The sequence below is a fragment of the Delphinus delphis genome, chromosome 1 (assembly GCF_949987515.2).
Source record: "Delphinus delphis chromosome 1, mDelDel1.2, whole genome shotgun sequence".
In the NCBI taxonomy this organism is placed as follows: Eukaryota; Metazoa; Chordata; class Mammalia; order Artiodactyla; family Delphinidae; genus Delphinus; species Delphinus delphis.
The window spans coordinates 124,069,092-124,086,226 of NC_082683.1; the positions used below are offsets into that span (position 1 = coordinate 124,069,092).

General features: G+C 35.1%; 1 protein-coding gene across 5 annotated transcripts in view; it reads left to right on the forward strand.

The window, feature by feature from the left end:
* DCAF6 (DDB1 and CUL4 associated factor 6) overlaps positions 1–17,135 on the forward strand; it is a 172,731-nt gene that overhangs the window by 106,822 nt on the left and 48,774 nt on the right. For 4 of the 5 annotated variants that reach the window (XM_060033562.1, XM_060033538.1, XM_060033525.1 and 1 more), the window contains 2 exons: positions 2,110–2,169; positions 16,226–16,343. In XM_060033562.1, coding sequence (XP_059889545.1) covers positions 2,110–2,169; positions 16,226–16,343 — 178 coding nt within the window. The remainder of the gene's footprint in view (positions 1–2,109; positions 2,170–16,225; positions 16,344–17,135) is intronic. The other variant, XM_060033532.1, reaches the window with a different exon arrangement.

The window sequence follows — 17,135 nt, forward strand, 5'->3', positions numbered from 1 at the left end:
AAGATTGGTCTTCAACATGGAAAGAACGACAACTCCCCAGATATACACGATATCTGTGACAGACTATAAAACCAAAACGGAAGCCCTTTTAGCTTAATATCTTTCTGTCTTAACCTAAACTTTGTTAATATCTTAAATACTTCAAGAGTTTGAAAACACACAATTTTGTGGAGATGATAGCATTCTAGATCCTTTCTCAATGTGTTTTATTTAAAAGCTTACATAACATGCACTTTAATAAGATTTGTACGTTCCATAATATTCATGAAAATATTAAATATTTGAAAAAACATTGCTTGGAGAGTTGTTACTTTTCTGAGGGTTCTTAATGAGAGTATAATGAAATGTATAACAAATCCAAAGGGATAAAAAATATTTCATGAGAGGCTTTCTAGGAAGATTTTCCAATATTTATTTCACTGTGAGTCACATTTTTATTGTTTTTCTTAAAGAATATAATTTTGTTTGTCTCTAAAGACTGACTCATCTGCTCTTCAAAAAGAACATAGATAGGAATGTTGTATCTAACTCTGAGATGGATATTTGAGAAGTCTTAGAAAAGCAAAGCAAAGCATGGCTAGATTAGGGAACCGATTAAAATACTATCATTCCTGCTTTCTTTTTTGTGTAATACAGATTTTTGAGCTGAATATTCTGATGAAGAGGTGATAAGTAAGGATACTTTAAGTAAAAGCTATTATTTAAATAATGATCATGCTTTGTCAAAATCTAGTAATACAAAAATCTATGAGCACACTGGTTATCTCAGAAGGTAGACAATTTAAGATTGATACCAGTAGTCCCAGTAGCAGGATTCAGACTTTTTAAAGTGTACAGACTGAAGCAGTCAAGTGGTATGAAATTGCTGAGAATCAAGGATATTTAAGAAACTCTTAGCTATTGAGTTAAGGACACTCTTAAATCAAAATATTTACATTTGGGGGAATAATATGCCACTATGAATAGAAACCGATCAGTCAAAAGTGCAGAGTTTTTGTTTTATTAACAGCATTTGCTACGAACAGAGCATAGGCTGTTAGAAACTAGGAATTATTCTTACAGTTAGTAGAGAGCTATGCTTGCTATCCACATTTTCCCTCTTCCTGTAGCTTCACTAGCACACTAGAACCCAAGCCAGGAATAGTAGCCACCTCCTTCTGTTCCCCAGTGCCTTTCTTAGTTACCAGGTCCCTAGGATGACCAGGAAGGAAGGAGAGTGTTGGATCTAAAAATGGGACTTGTCTTCTGTCACATAGCTAATTATTGTCAAACCAGGGTTGGAATCAACACTGAATAACTCTAGACCGGTGCTTTTCCATTTTATCATGCTGCCTTTCGTTATACCAGTGTTTTCCAAGCAATAGAACCCATTTATTTATAAAACAAATTATTGTACATAGAAATCCAAAGGATAAAAATAAAATGTTCTGTTTGAAGCCAAGGTGGAAAGCATGAAGCCCAGACCATAAGCCTTCTCATTGCCTCTCTTTTCCTTTTCTCACCGGGCACCTAAAGAAACCTAAGCCTTCACAGTACAGTTTTAACATGCACAACATACCACAGAGTTTTAAAAGTCATCTATGTTTCTGTAATGGTAATTACTTCATTGAATATTTCTCTTATAAACTATTTTCTTTGTCATAAATCTTCACTGGAGCTCTTTTTTCAGCTCAAGATAACATCTAGCTAAGTGTAGTGAACATCTTATTTCAGGCTCTGAATCCTCCAATCCAAAATGAAAGCCATCTTGAGGAGCTGGAGAGAGGGTTTGAGAAGATCAAGGAGTCTTCCCTTTAGCGAGGGAGATACACTGTTTCTATTTTATCTACCTTGCACCTTGTGCCTGTGCTAAATGAATTTGATAAAAGGTATATGCATGGAAGTAGAAGAATATTTTCTCAACTCATTCTCAAAGTTGCTAAACGCTTGCCTGGAATAACATATCTTAAGCACATGGCCCTGCTTACTCACTGCTTGGGAAACACACCACAGTACTTACTTCTATTCCCCAACCTTATACATTTGTTTCTTAAGCTTAGAGATGATCATAACATTGCTGTGCAGTTTTCTGCTGCTTACTTTTAAGTTGAAATCTCATTTTTGTTTCAGATTCTCCTTCTTCTGTGGTTAACAAACAGCTCGGATCCATGTCACTTGACGAGCAACAGGGTGCGTGCAACAGGAGATGCGCTATGCCCATCCATCCATAGTTTTATGGCAATGCATAAACCAAGCTCTCTCTCACTTTTTCAAAGCATTTCATTTTGATTATGGTCTGATAGTCCGTATTTTGTGGGCTGAATTACCTTAGGTGGTATTATGCACAAAGGGCCTCCTTGGCCTATACAAATTATTTTCTGTATAAGCTAATTTCTACCTTTGGCCCTTTATGCCAACTTTGGAATCCCTTCCTATAATGGTATTATAATGGATATAATATCGATCCTTTTTTTAATTCTAGCTATCATAAAATTGTGTAGAACTGTGGATGTGAAGTTAGCATATTACCTAGTGGCTAATTTAGAAAAAGTTATTTGAACATAGTAGTGTTCTGTATTACTGCATTGCTATAATAATGATACTTGATTTTGTGTCTCACTTATCTGGTAGTTAAACTCCTGATAGCTTTAACTTTAAGGAATACAATTATGAATGCAGAGATAAGCTCCAAAGCCACCAATCAGAAGGGAAAGTAGCTTCCACTTCCACTTGCACTTTTGAAGTAGGAGAGGTATAGAATCCACCTTGAAGCCTTGAGCGGAGGCTGATGAAGTAGATTTTACAAATATTTTTAAAAAATTAAAAAAGAATAACTTAGCGCTATAGCCGTAAGCTTTAGTTGGCTAAAAGTTTACATATGTAGGATGACTCATAGGTCAACAGTATCGGGGAAATGAAATATTGAGGAAGTACCTATTGAGTGTGAAATAGATCTAATTTTAACTGTCTTCTTAGAGAATTATTCAGAAACTAATTTCGAAACAAATTAGAAAACTTCTGTACATCTGATCTTACTATTCTTTATAGACCTGAGTTGACAGATATTTGCTATAGATTTTTCTGTTCTTGAGAATGAATGAATGAATTTGAGAACTAAGAAATTATGCGTGCTTTATCTTTATACATTTATTGTAGAGGTATTATCAGTAAAGAAGAATTAAGGTATAAAACAATTATAGCACTATATTATAATATATTTTACTACTGTTTAAAACTGCCCTCTAATGAAATAATCTGTTTTTGGTAAGGCTATATGAATGTAAATACTACCAGAGAGTTTGTAGCCAAATTCATATTTTATTTAATCTTACAGAATAATTTCCATAGAATTACATTGAATATTATATTTAAGTTGGTAATTAATGTACATATGTTACGGCATATGACAGAAAGAGATGAGAATATAGGATAACTCCCATATTTTTGCCATCAATGCCTGGGTAAATGATGGTGCCATTTACTAGGGTAAACTAGTTCGGAGGCAGAAATCAAAAGGTTCTTTATTTTTTTGGCCATGTAAAGTGTGATATGCCTTTTAGTCATATGAGTAGAGATGTTAGATAAAAGGTCAGATATTGCATAGGTTTGGCAGAAGCTGCATGATGATAGACCGTCATCAATGTAGCTTTGCAATAAGTTCTCTGAGCAGAAATGTTCTAATGACAGTATATCCAAATGAATTGAATCCTGAGCTTTTACATGCCTTTTTGTTCAGCAGGATGACATCTTTTAAAGTACTGGGGACTTCTACATTATAGGCTTATATTACCTAAAGATAACCTCTACTATACAAGTTAACAGAAACTTCCCACAACTGTCTTTCTCACCTGGACTAATGCAGTAACCGCTTAACTGGTTTCCTCACATCCACTCAGGCTGTATCTCTTCTCTACCAACAGCCAGAGTGAACTTTTAAAAATGTACATCTAATCATGTCTTTCATCTGCCTAAAACTTTTAAACTGTGTGCATTTGCCCTTAGGCAATCTAAATCCATACCACTTGGCTTGCAGAGCTGTACATGACCTGGCCCCTTCCCTCACTCACTAAGCTCTTGCCAATTAAGTCTTCTTTCAATTTTTCTAACACTCTAAGCTCGTTTCCCTCTCAAATCTCTTGTATATGGTATTCCCTCTACCAAAAATGCTTTTCCCTTTAGCAACTTGTACTCATCAAAACTCACTTAGATATTACTTTCCCAAAAGTAATATGACATTCTAATCTGAAATAGTTCTCCCCTCTTTTTCTCTTTGTGACCTGCTATATTCCTTCGTTGCATTTGTCAAAATTTGTAATCATACGTTTATTTAAGGGATTGTTTGTTTAACTGCCTATCTTTCTCCGTGTTCTCTAAATGTTTTCATTCACTATAATATATTCAGTGCCTAACATCATATCTGTTTTCATTAAACAGTAAATATTTGTTGAATGAATGAGTAAATCAATTCTTTAAGCAGTGGGATGCTATAGAAATTATTCCAGCTTGGGAGAAACATGACCAGATTTATGTCTTAGATCATTTTGGCAGCTTTATAGATGCCTGATTGGAAGGGAATAAAATTGAAAACAGCAAGACTACGTAAGAGGCTATTGCAGTAGGCCAGGTGAGAGATGATGAGGGGTCCAATCTAAGGTGATAGCAGTGGGAAATGAGAAGAATAGACAGATTTTAAAAAATATTTAAGAGCTAGAATTGATGGGACTTTGAGACTGATTAGTTTTTAAAAATGAGAGAATGATATCCAGGTGTCTTGATAGGGTGATAGATAGTAATACTGAACCAAGATAGGGATTTCAGGAGAAACAGCCAGTTATAGGGGGGAAAAGGTACATGCGATTTTCTTGATATGTTGAGTTTGAAGTACCTTTGGACATCCAAATGGAGAAATATCATAGACAGTTGGATGGAGATATGATATGTTTCTGGAAGTCAACAGAGAAGCCTGAGATGGAGATAAAAATTAGGAATCATCAATTTACAGATGACAGTTGAAACCACGAGAGTAGATAAAATTGTCTAGGAAAAGAGGAAAGTCTATGCTACAAGGAGGAAGCAGCGAAAAGTATCTGGCTAAGGAGACAGAAAAGGAATGATCAGAGAAATAGGGCAGAAAGAATGCCATAACCAACGTCAGGAGAAAAGAAAAGTTCAAGGAGGAACTGGTCAGTAGTGCATTGTGAAGCAGTGAAAGGACAGAGAAATGTTTTTGAATTTGGCACTATGTGGGTTACTGACTGCTTCGGCACTGCAGTTATATGTGGAGGCAAAAGCCAGATAGCAGTGGTTTGAGGAGAAAGATTTCTTTAAAAAAGTGGACACATTGGTATGTAGATGACTTTCAATAAGCTCAATTAAGAATGAAAAGATAGAGAAAAGGTAATGTCTGGGAGGGAGTTACAATTTCAAAATGGAGCATGTTTATAAAATAAGAAAGAATCTTTGTAGAAGAGGTTAAAGGTATAGTGAATAGTTGACGTCCCCAGATAGGGTATTACTTCAAGTTTTAATCTTTGTCAAGACCCTTGTTCTCTATTTTACCCTGTAGAATGGAAAAAGTAGTACATTTAATAAGTTTTTTCCTGAGTATATCTCTAATGATTATTTTAAGCATATTTTAAATGTCTTTCCTACTTTTAAAAGACACTAATATATTTTTTAATTGATAATTCAGTTTTATATTTACCTGACAGTATTCATCTTCCAGCTGTCCAGGTGCTTTTACATGTTGCTTAATTTGATTTCCCATTAGTAGTTCATAGATTTTCTTCCTTTTTTTTTTTTTTGATTTATTTTTTGGCTGTGTTGGGTCTTCGTTGCTGCGTGCGGGGTTTTCTGTAGTTGCGGCGAGCGGGATCTGCTTTTCGTTGCAGTGCGATGTCTTCTCATTGCGGTGGCTTCTCTATTGCGGTGGCTTCTCTTTTGTGGAGCACGGGCTCTAGGCGAGCGGGCTTCAGTAGTTGTGGCTCGCAGGCTCAGTAGTTGTGGCTCGTGGGCTCTAGAGCACAGGCTCAGTAGTTGTGGCGCACAGGCTTAGTTGCTCCGTGGCATGTGGGATCTTCCTGGACCAGGGATAGAACCTGTCCCCTGCATTGGCAGGCAGATTCTTAACCACTGTGCCACCAGGGAAGTCCTAGATTTTCTTTATTTTGAGGGATTACTAGGCTAAAAATGTTACTAATAAAATTTTTAAAATTGTAATTGACTTATTTCATTGAAAAGATTTCTTTCAACAATTATATACACATTATTGAACTGGTTGATTGCAAACAGTGTTTTTGCTTATTTATCTTGAATTTTTTTAAAAAGCACCACACTTGGTCTAATATATTTAATGTAAACCTTAAGGCCATAAATGCAGCTGCCTGGTTGCCTCAATATTTTTTATTTTCTTTTATCAAAATAGTTTTTAAAGAAATAAATGATAGGGAAATAAGTGTACAGCATGCACATTGTTTTTATCCTGTGATAAAATACTTTGAGCTACTCTCCAAATTTAGGGCTGTGGGTACACACATTGACAGCCCTTCTGTGTTAATTAGAAAGTATTTGAATAAGCACAGTTATATCTGTCATGCATTTTGTTTAGTTTGAACAATATATTTTAATGAGTAGTTTTGATTTTCCTTTTATTTATATCTCTGTTATAACTACTATATTTTAAGGGGGAAAATCCTCTTTGGACATATTTCTCTTGCCTCTTACTAAAACTAACAAATTTTTCCTGTTAAAAATATTTAGGCCAGAAATTCCCCCTTCTTTTATTAACAATAACAACAATAACAAAAGAAACCCATAATCTTAACATTTAATTTTTGAGAGGATATGAGGAATTAATTTTGCCTGAGTTTTAAATTTTGGCCATGACTATAGCAAGTTACTTTATATTCATTTTACAGTGATGATCATTAAGTGGAAGTTGATAATGCCATTAAATTTGAAACTTACACCTATAGGCAATTGTGCATCTGTCAGACACTCATTTTCTACTCTAGATTTAAAGAAATAAAAATGCTAATTTGTAGGCATTAGAAACATAAATGCTAATTATCCATTATTTTATATAAACAGACTTCTTTTGACATTAATAAAATGTTTACTCACAGAAAGAGACTTGTGGATGATCAGAAAGCAGTGAAACAGATTTTACTAAATCTACTAGGGTAGATTGGGAATGGAAAAACTGGACCTGTCTTGCATTAAGTATTATTCCCTTAAGATTATATACTGGGCTTCCCTGGTGGCGCAGAGGTTGAGAGTCTGCCTGCCGATGCAGGAGCCACGGGTTTGTGCCCTGGTCCGGGAAGATCCCACATGCCGTGGAGCGGCTGGGCCCGTGAGCCATGGCCGCTGAGCCTGCGCGTCCGGAGCCCCTGCTCCGCAACGGGAGAGGCCACAACAGTGAGAGGCCTGCATACCGCAAAAAAAAAAAAAAAAAAAAAAAAGATTATATACTGTCACCAAGTTGAAATTTTATTTTAATAATATCATCTTGATGATAGTACATCAAGCAATATTTTAAATTGCCATTAAATGTACTTTGACAACTCTAATTTTTATTAAATAAATATCAGATGATTGAAGACTGCTGTATTAGTGGGACAGATAAGTTCAGTATTCATTACACTGGACTACCTCTGTATATGTCGTATTTTAAATTCTAGAAAATAAAGTTAGTGAAATCAGACTTCATTTAGATTTTTTTATATTCCTTAGAACTAGTTATCACTCAGTTGCTTAGAATGAAGTAGCTAATCCCCTTTTCCCCAACTACTAGTCTAGGTTCTTAAAATTAGTGATGTATTTCATCTTTTGGAAGGTAAACACTATTTAATTTTTATTGCATATGCTTACTTGTTCCACTCTCCTGCTAACCAAATCAATATCTATATTTCTAGTTAAATTGTTTTCTAACTCAGAATTGTCTGTGATAAAAATAACTGACATTTATTGAGTTTTTAATATGTAACTGGCACTGTGTTAAGAATTTTGTATGTATTATCTCATTTGTTGTAATTTAATGAGGTGAATACTAATGTAATCCTCATTTTACTGGTGAAGAAACTAAGACTCCAAGAAATATGTAAAGACCAGTGAAATAAGTGGTAGAGCCATATTTGTATATCTGTTTCATTAATTCAACTCATTAAATGCCTGTTACCTTGTGGCAAATACTGGGCTTGGCACCAGTTTGCATGAATGAATAAAGATAATGCTCCCTGTGCTTGGAACAGAGTTGATTAATAATAATAATAATGATAATAATAATAGAGTTGATTAACCATAATAATAACAACATAGACACTTACATTACATTTTCTTTGTGCCAAACATTACTTTGAGCAATTTTTATATGTTTATTTACTTAATCCTCACCAAAGCCGTTTACAAGCCGTACCATTATTATCCCCATTTTCAGATGAGGAAACTGAGGTAAAGAGAGGTTAAGAAACTTGTCCAAGGTCACACACTGTGTGTCTGTGTTAGAGATGTGATTCAAATCCAAGCAGCCTGGTTCCAGTGTCTGTGATCATAACCACTGTCCTTTGCTTCATCTAACAGTAAAGACAGGTGATGAGAAAAATAAATACAAGTGTCCTAAGTGTTATAAAAGAGGAAGTAAGGTTCAGTGGGGAGCATATGAATGAGTCTGTCTCTTCTGGTAGGGGGCCAAATAAGGCATTCCTGAGGATGAGACATTTTAGCTGCAATCTGAAAGATGAGTATGAGTAAGTTAGGTCAAGGAGAGGGAGGAAAGGGGATCATGAATAGCGTGTGCAGAGGCTCTGAGATAATCACATTAGAATGACTAGAGGAGGCCCAGTATGGCTGGCGTTTGCTCTGGCTTCAAGAGATAGGTAGAGTCCAGATTGAGAAGGACCTTTTAGACTTTTATAATGTTTTAGATTTTAATTTAGGAACAGTAGGAAACCAAGGAAGGATTTAAAATAGGGAACATGGCCTGATCTGGTTTGTTCTGAATAGAGTATGAAAAATTGATTAGAGACTAATAAATCACTTAGGTGGTTCTTCTGGTAATAAGGATTTTGACCTGATGATAGAAGTAAGGTAGAGATGTAAAGAGATTCATGACATATTTCAAATGTAGAGTACATGGGATTTGATGAACGAGGCAAAGGATTGAGGAGGAGTGCAGAGTATAAATTGCAGTAACAACTCTGGAATTTCTATGTGGGGGGGTGGTTTAGCAATGGCAATCTGCTTGGAGAGAGCAGGGTCAGGGTGTGTCTTAAATCTGTTTTTGTTTTTTGTTTTTGTTTTGTTTTGTTTTTTTGCGGTACGCGGCCCTCTCACAGTTGTGGTCTCTCCCGCTGCGGAGCACAGGCTCCGGACGCGCAGGCTCAGCGGCCATGGCTCACGGGCCCAGCCACTCCGCGGCATGCGGGATTCCCCCGGACCGGGGCACGAACCCGCGTCCCCTGCATCGGCAGGCGGACTCTTAACCACTGCGCCACCAGGGAAGCGCTTAAATCTGTTTTTATACAGTAAATGCAGCGTTTTGACTTAGATTATACATTTATTTGTGGTGGTTTGGGAAAGGTAATAATAGAGACTAGCAGGTGCCATTTCTAGGGCTGCAAGGGTAACTCCCAAGTTTTGACTGAGTACAATTGATTGGCTACTTCCTGAAACAGGTGACCCTGGAAAAGGAAGAATATATGGGAGAGGATATGTAGAAGGAGGTGGAGATCACAAGCTTAGTTTGAATATGTTGATTTGAGTTATCTGTGTAAGGCATCCAAGTAGGAAAGTCTGTTGGGCAGTTGATTGTATCGTTGTGGCATTTAGCAAAGATGGCAGAGCTAGAGAAGTAAATTGGAGAATTTTCTGCATGTAGATGATAATTGAAGGTATGAAAGTAGATGAAATCATCTAGGATGAAAGTAAAAAGTGAGACATCTAAAACATCTAAAAAAAAATCAGAAAAGATTCCAGAATTAAATATTTTGCTAGAGGAGAGCTGATAAAGGAGATGGAGAAGTAGCAACCACATTGAGAGGTAATAGGTAAAGTAGAACAGTGTGATGTCATGAGATCAAAAGAAGAGAAATTTTCAAATACAAGAGAGTTGTCTATTTGCTGCTGAGAGGCCAAATATAAATGAGTTCTAAAAATTCTCCACTAGATTAATCAACACGGAGGTGATCAATCTCATTAGTGAGGGCAGTTTCACCTGGCTGATAGAGGCCAGAGTAGAGTAGGAGAAGATGAAAAGTACTTCTCAATGGAGATGAGAATTAAGAAAAGTACTTCAAAACGATAAGCAAGGAGGACAGTAGCTGGAGGGGAAAGTGGTTAAAGACAGTGTTCTCCTAAGCTGTCTACCTCATTCGTTCATTTTCATCTGGAAGTCACATTTTGTCACATTTTTTCATCTGGAAGTCACATTTATTCAATCAGAGTATGACAGACAGGTTTGATTTTTTAATAGAGAATATAGGTGAGGAAACAGTCATAAAAAGAAAAATCTTGGATGAGAATTTTGGCAGGGTTTATGTGCCACATGGGGTACACATTTTTACTTATTTTCTATGTGTTCTCCCTCCAAACTGAAAGTGAACTAGGAATAGAAGACTTTTATGAACAGAGGGGTATAAGACTAGCAGTTCTGAAGTACAGGGAAAGAAAGCCTAGGTAGCATAGGTAAAATGACTACTACATTTCAATCCATACATTTTAAATATTAGAGAGAAAATGGAACCAGGCACAGTCTGAGTCTGTATGTATCCCAACCCCACGTTTAAGTTCAATTCACATTTCTGTGTTATGTCATGAAAAAAGGTATTGGATTAAAATTATTGTCATTGATACACAGGTTGAGTTTTGATTGTCAGGAAGAAAATTTGACTAGGGTATTATTTCCAAAAGATTACATAGGAGAGATTTCCTAGTAAATATCAGTATTAAAGTTGCACTTTGTTTTTGGCTTTCATAATTAACTATTGTTAATTTCTGGGTAAAGTCAGATTGCACTAGTGAGAACACTCAATTTTAGAATAAAAGCCTTGCCTCACAGTCACCTATGTGGTGGATAGGAGTTCTCTGTTTAGAATCTACTCCTAGAAACAGTTTCTGCACTTTGAATCAGAATATGCTTCCTTATACAAATGATTGGAAGACCTGGATATCCAGTAGTCTGAGGTATGCAGAAAAGTTACAGGTTCCTGACCTATAAAATTGGAAAGTTTGCATTGGCCTAGAAATTATACTTGAGAAATTTGCCTTTTCTTCTATGTATGCCAAGCAAGTTGGGGTGCAAAATTTGCGGAGATAGTTGAGCTTTATCATTGCTATGTCAGTGCTTTTTCAGAGGATTTCATCATATATTTTGTTTCCTTTTAGATTGATTTTTATTTTAAACATTTGGCAAAATCGAAGGAAAAATATTGACAAGTTCCTTGTGCAATAGAAAATCCCTGAGGCAAAGAATATATTATTTCTATATGATCCACAGGATATCTAAGCTACTGTAGGTGATTAATGGATGATTGTACAGTTAGAATGGTGACCCAGCAGCAGAGAAAATGTTGGGCATAGTGGTTCTAAACAAATTATTGTGGCCATATGCTACTTAATTATCATCATTTTGATAACTTTGTTTAAATTTACACATAGGATGGGCCTCCAGGGATATCCTAGCTAAAACACCAAACATCCATATCAATATTTAGATGATATACAAACCTAGTTACCAAGATAGTATATTTTATTACTACTTTCAGCATGTTTTTTTAGAACCACAAATGATTAATTTCATAGTTGAAATGCACAGATTGAATGGTTTGAAAATATGTGTATTAACCAAAAAAAAGTTTATTTGTGGTTCTTACTGTGAATCAAAGCTTGAAAGATACCTAATTAAAGTTCAAAGAAGTTGCTTTCAAATTGTATTCCAGCCCATTCTGAGATTTTTTTCTGAGCCAATGCATTAATCTGAAAGGGCTCTTTTGGGAAAGGAGCTCTTAAATTTGCTTCCCAGAATCTTATGTTACTGACTATTCACTTCTAACTCCAAAAACTCTTTTACAGGATATTGTCTTGATTTTTACGTGGTTATGACTGTGCTTGCTAAAGCATGTTTTTTTTTGTTTTTGTGTTTGTTTTTTGCGGTACGCGGGCCTCTCACTGTTCTGGCCTCTCCCATTGCGGAGCACAGGCTCCGTATGCGCAGGCTCAGCGGCCATGGCTCACGGACCCAGCCACTCCACAGCATGTGGGATCTTCCTGGACCGGGGCACAAACCCGTGTCCCCTGCATCGGCAGGCGGACTCTCAACCACTGCACCACCAGGGAAGCCCTAAAGCATGTATTTTAATGGCTGGTCATTTGCCTGGATAGAGACTGCTCTAAGCTACTAACATCATCAGTTGTTTTTAATAATTAAACTACAAAGCAATATATATGGCCATCTTAGCAGTGTTGAACAAGTTAAAACTGATTTTTCCCCCCCACTACACTGTCCTTGTGCTGAGTGCACCACAATTAATTTTATTCTCCTATAATGTTTTTAGAGTGAGAAGAAATAGTTCAGTCTTTCAGTGCCCTGGAAAAGATACAGTGTAGTTTTCCAATACTCTGATACCAAAGTGACAGTTTGGACTACCAGAACTTTTATCAGTTAAAGTTGCTGTTATGAATTATACATCATTTCTGAGAGATAACAATACCAGCAGTTGATATTTCTTAATTAAAATATTTATTTAAGGAATCTTATTTTCTACTGAGTATTCAAATTATTTCCAAGATAGTATAGTAAGTAGCAACTTCATATAGAAAGAAACTTAGGTTACTAGAGAAAAAGAATCTAGCTCATTATCATCATTTCATCATCTATAAAATGGAGATTAAAATATGTGCTACAGAGATTTAACAAAGGATACATATATATCCTGGGACATAGTAATGTTCAAGAAATTTTGGTTATTGTTATGATTGTGCGTTCTACATAAAGTCATTGGGTTTGGTGAAGTTCTAAACCCTAAGGCTGTTAAATTAAAATCTCTGCTTGTTAAGCAAAATATTTCAGTAATATTAATATATTTCTGTGCATTATATAAGTAAGGCTTTGAATAATACAGTTTTTAGAATGTGTTTGCTAATCCAACTTTTAACACACAGAGCAAGTTATGGAAAATTAAAATGGTTACAAATATTTCTTCAAATAAAGTAATAATAAAATTTATTTTTTAGTTCTTTAACGTAGATTTTTTATAGACCTTTTTAACTTAAAATATGCACTTTATCAGAAACAATTTGTTAATTAATTTACTAGTAAACCAGTGATCTACATTTCCAAGAAAATTCAATTTGATAGGTTGTATATGGTCAAGAAGAGGAGTATTAAACTAGGAAGAGTAGAATGGAACAAGGCTAGGAAATGGATTTTTAAACCTCGGTTATACACTTCCATTAATGCCTCAGTTGAAGAAACCCTGTTCTACACTGCATAGTGTTTCTGCCAGAGACATTATTTATATGCAGTCTACAAGGAGATAACTAGACTAGGGGTCTGAAGTATTTGTTGCTAACAGAAATAATGTGATGGGCCAGTTTTACTCCAGGCTGATGACTTCATTGACAACTTAAATGAACAAATTCTGTCAACTATAGTCACTTTATAAATTAAATGAGTACTATTACTGTGTTTTACATGATTTTTACTATATTCCAGAGAGATTAAATAATAACTTGGTAGTAGATAACCTAAGAAGGTTTGAATTAACATTGATCATCTCAGGAAGCTTCTTGCTTTTGGAGGTTGGGGGTGCTCTTGGAGGTTGGTAGATATTTTCTACACCATTTTGACCTCTTAACAGCTAGCTATTTGTCTACTATATTCCTTTAGTCATAGCATGCAAATATCTATAGCTGCCTCTAATTTTACTCAAAAAGGAAGTTCTGATACAGCATTTAAATGGCTTCTTTTTTTAAATTTTTGTTGGAGTATAGTTGATTTACAGTGTTGTGTTTGTTAGTTTCAGGTGTTAAATGGCTTCTTAAAACTTATGCTCCCATAATCAAGGTAGATCTATGAAATTTAATCCTACAATTCTCTCACACCTGCTTTTTTCCCCCCCTATTTCTTCTCTACTTTAAAAGAAAAATAATAGCAAAGCACTTTACAAAATGTTGTGAGAGATAATGAAAGAAGTAGCCCCAGCTCTACCTCTTAGTTTCCTTGATCATTCATTCAGTCTTTCAGCTATCTTCACCAATTCCAGATCCCTAAGGATGACTGTGGTTTGGGCAGCAGTGGGACAGAAATTTTAGCAACATAACTAAAGAATAAGGGAAAACTGTATGTGGACAAATGACTAACAGCACATTTTTCAAAGATTGTCAAGGATAGGACAGATATTTTAAAAATCCCGTTCAGGAATTCCCTGGTGGTCCAGTGGTTAGGACTCTGGCATTCACTGCCGAGGGATCAGCTTCAGTCCCCAGTTGGGGAACTAAGATCCCACAAATCATGCGGCGTGGCCAAAAAAAAAAAAAAAAAAAAAGTCGTGTTCTTGATAATTTTATGTAAGTTAAAATATGTTAGTTTGGTTATTTTATCAGAATGCCATTTGGTAAAATACGTCCTCTAAAACATTGAATGTAATATTGAATCTTCGAAAGTCATAATGGATTGTTAATTCTTTTTCCAGCAGCTGTTTATATCAAGGACATAATCATAACAAAAGTAGTACAGAAACAAAGTGAATTTGTCAGTTGGTAGGCCAGCTTTATAATTGATTCATACTATTATTTTCAAATAGTAATTAATGTTATAGGAGAGGATTTCTCAGGAGTTAGAAGTGAAGACGTAAGAATTGATAATCCTGAGTTTTATCAGCTTGGCTTCTCATCTCTTGGGGAGAATCCTTTTTCCTTTCTGCTACAGTTCTGTATTTTTAAGTCTTGTTAATTGTCCTCTCACAGGATAAAAGCTAGAGCAGAGTTTCTATGAGAATCTCTTTTAGTAAGTGCTCCACCGTCTTCAAGAGGAATGCAAAAAGATATGTCCTTCATTGCAATATAAAGTGGACCTAATAACCAAAAATCCTAAGTAATTTTGATTTCATTAAGTTGTTAATGCTTTTGTTGATACCGTTTTCAAGACAGAAAGCTTATTTTTAGTACTATTACATCAAGTCCTTGAACTTGTATCGAGAAAACAATTAGGACACAGAAGAGTTTCTTGTATCGAGAAAACAATTATGACACAGAAGAGTTTCCTTTCTGCAAGCGACTGGCAGAAATGTTACATGTTTGATTATGTAGCAGTTTTTATTCCCTATATATTTTAATGATCCCCCAAGCTGTTATTCATCATAAAAAGAAAAAAAATTTAAAGCCTTATTCAAATTTGTCTTTGAATATCCATGTACTCCTTTTGGGGGGGGAGGGGAGAAGTGACTTCAAAGTGGTTTGTATCCATTTCTGTAGAGTTTCTTGATTTTTATTTACCATTTTACAAAGATTTTATATGTTGAGATGGATGTATATTATGATTATCACCTGTAGACTCTTAAGGTGGAGTTGCCTTTCCATAATTTAGAAAACAAAGTTCTTGCAAGATTAGTCAGGAGAAGAGGATGGAATTATACCAAAACGTACGATCTTATAACATAGAGTTTTAGAAAATAACAGAGCACAATAAATTTTCTTCTCCCGCCTCCTTCCCAATAGTGTACAGGCTGTAATCCCTCCCTAGATTATAAGTCTATGAATTTGAAAGAACAGAAAGAATTTGATAGCATTTAATTGCAGCAAAGTTTTTACTAAACAACTTCTTTTGGAGCCCTTGCATCTTACTTCTCAGTGTTTCTGAAGGAGCCAATGATAGTTATTCTTGATGCTGTAGCAACTGAAGAAAAAGATCCTGAGCGTTCCATTAAATAAAAGTACCAAGTTTATAAAGTATGTCATTGCATGTTAATATTCTTTGATTCCCTAAAAACTAAATATGGTTCTCAAATGTGTGTGATTTTCATCTGAATCAAAGGGAGTCATGTACACAAAGCTAGAAAATGATGCAATGCCACTTTTGAAATATAGAGTGTTTCTATAACACTTGCTTTGAACTTTAAGTGAGAACCATGCAGATGTGAGAAAGAGTTATGACAAGGACAACCTAATTTAAGTTTTATAAATTTTAGGAAATGTCATCTTTTTATTGGTTTCAGAGACTTTTTTCAAATGTTTTAAACACAATTTTCAGATAACAATAATGAAAAGCTGAGCCCCAAACCAGGGACAGGTGAACCAGTTTTAAGTTTGCACTACAGCACAGAAGGAACAACTACAAGCACAATAAAACTGAACTTTACAGATGAATGGTAAGTTAATATTTTTGTGAAGATGTTCTTAGCCATTTTGTAGGATTGTATTAGATATTATTTTTAGCACTTCATCATCTTTGTTTTGCAATAATACATTGGTTCTCAAACTTTAGTGTGCTTCAGGATCACTTGGAGAGCTTGTTAAAACACAGATTACTAGACCCCACTCTCAGAATTTGAGATGGAGTCAGAGAATTTGCATTTCTAAAAACTTCCCAGGTGATACTAATATTGCTGGTCCTGGGATATTTCTTCTGATAGAAAATGCAAAAGATAAAAATAATCAATCACCAATAGACCACCAGTGCAAAAATTAATAAACCTAACATTTTGGAGCTTTTTGCAGTCTTGGTCCTATGTAAAAGGTATGTGTATGTGTATATATACGTATATATTTTTGGTTTGAGTTTTAAAACATGATTTTAATCATACCTAATATATTCAGTTCTCCCCTGCATTTATTTGAGTTAACTTTATAGTAAATATTCCCACAATACTACTTAGTTTTCATAAGTATTATTTTCTGTATAACAGATTCCATCAAGTGGATGTGCCATAGTTTTACTTAACCATTTCCCTTTAATTAGGCAGTGAATTTATTTGTTTATTTTTACCAAATAAAACTATAATGAATATCTTTGTTTACAAGCTTTTTCCTACCTTTAAGGTTATGGATTTGGGATATTTTTCTAGAAATAAACTATATCTAGATTGAAAGATATTACAAAATTATTTTCAAAAGGATAATCTGTTATTACATTTCTCCCAGCAGCATATGAAAGTACATGT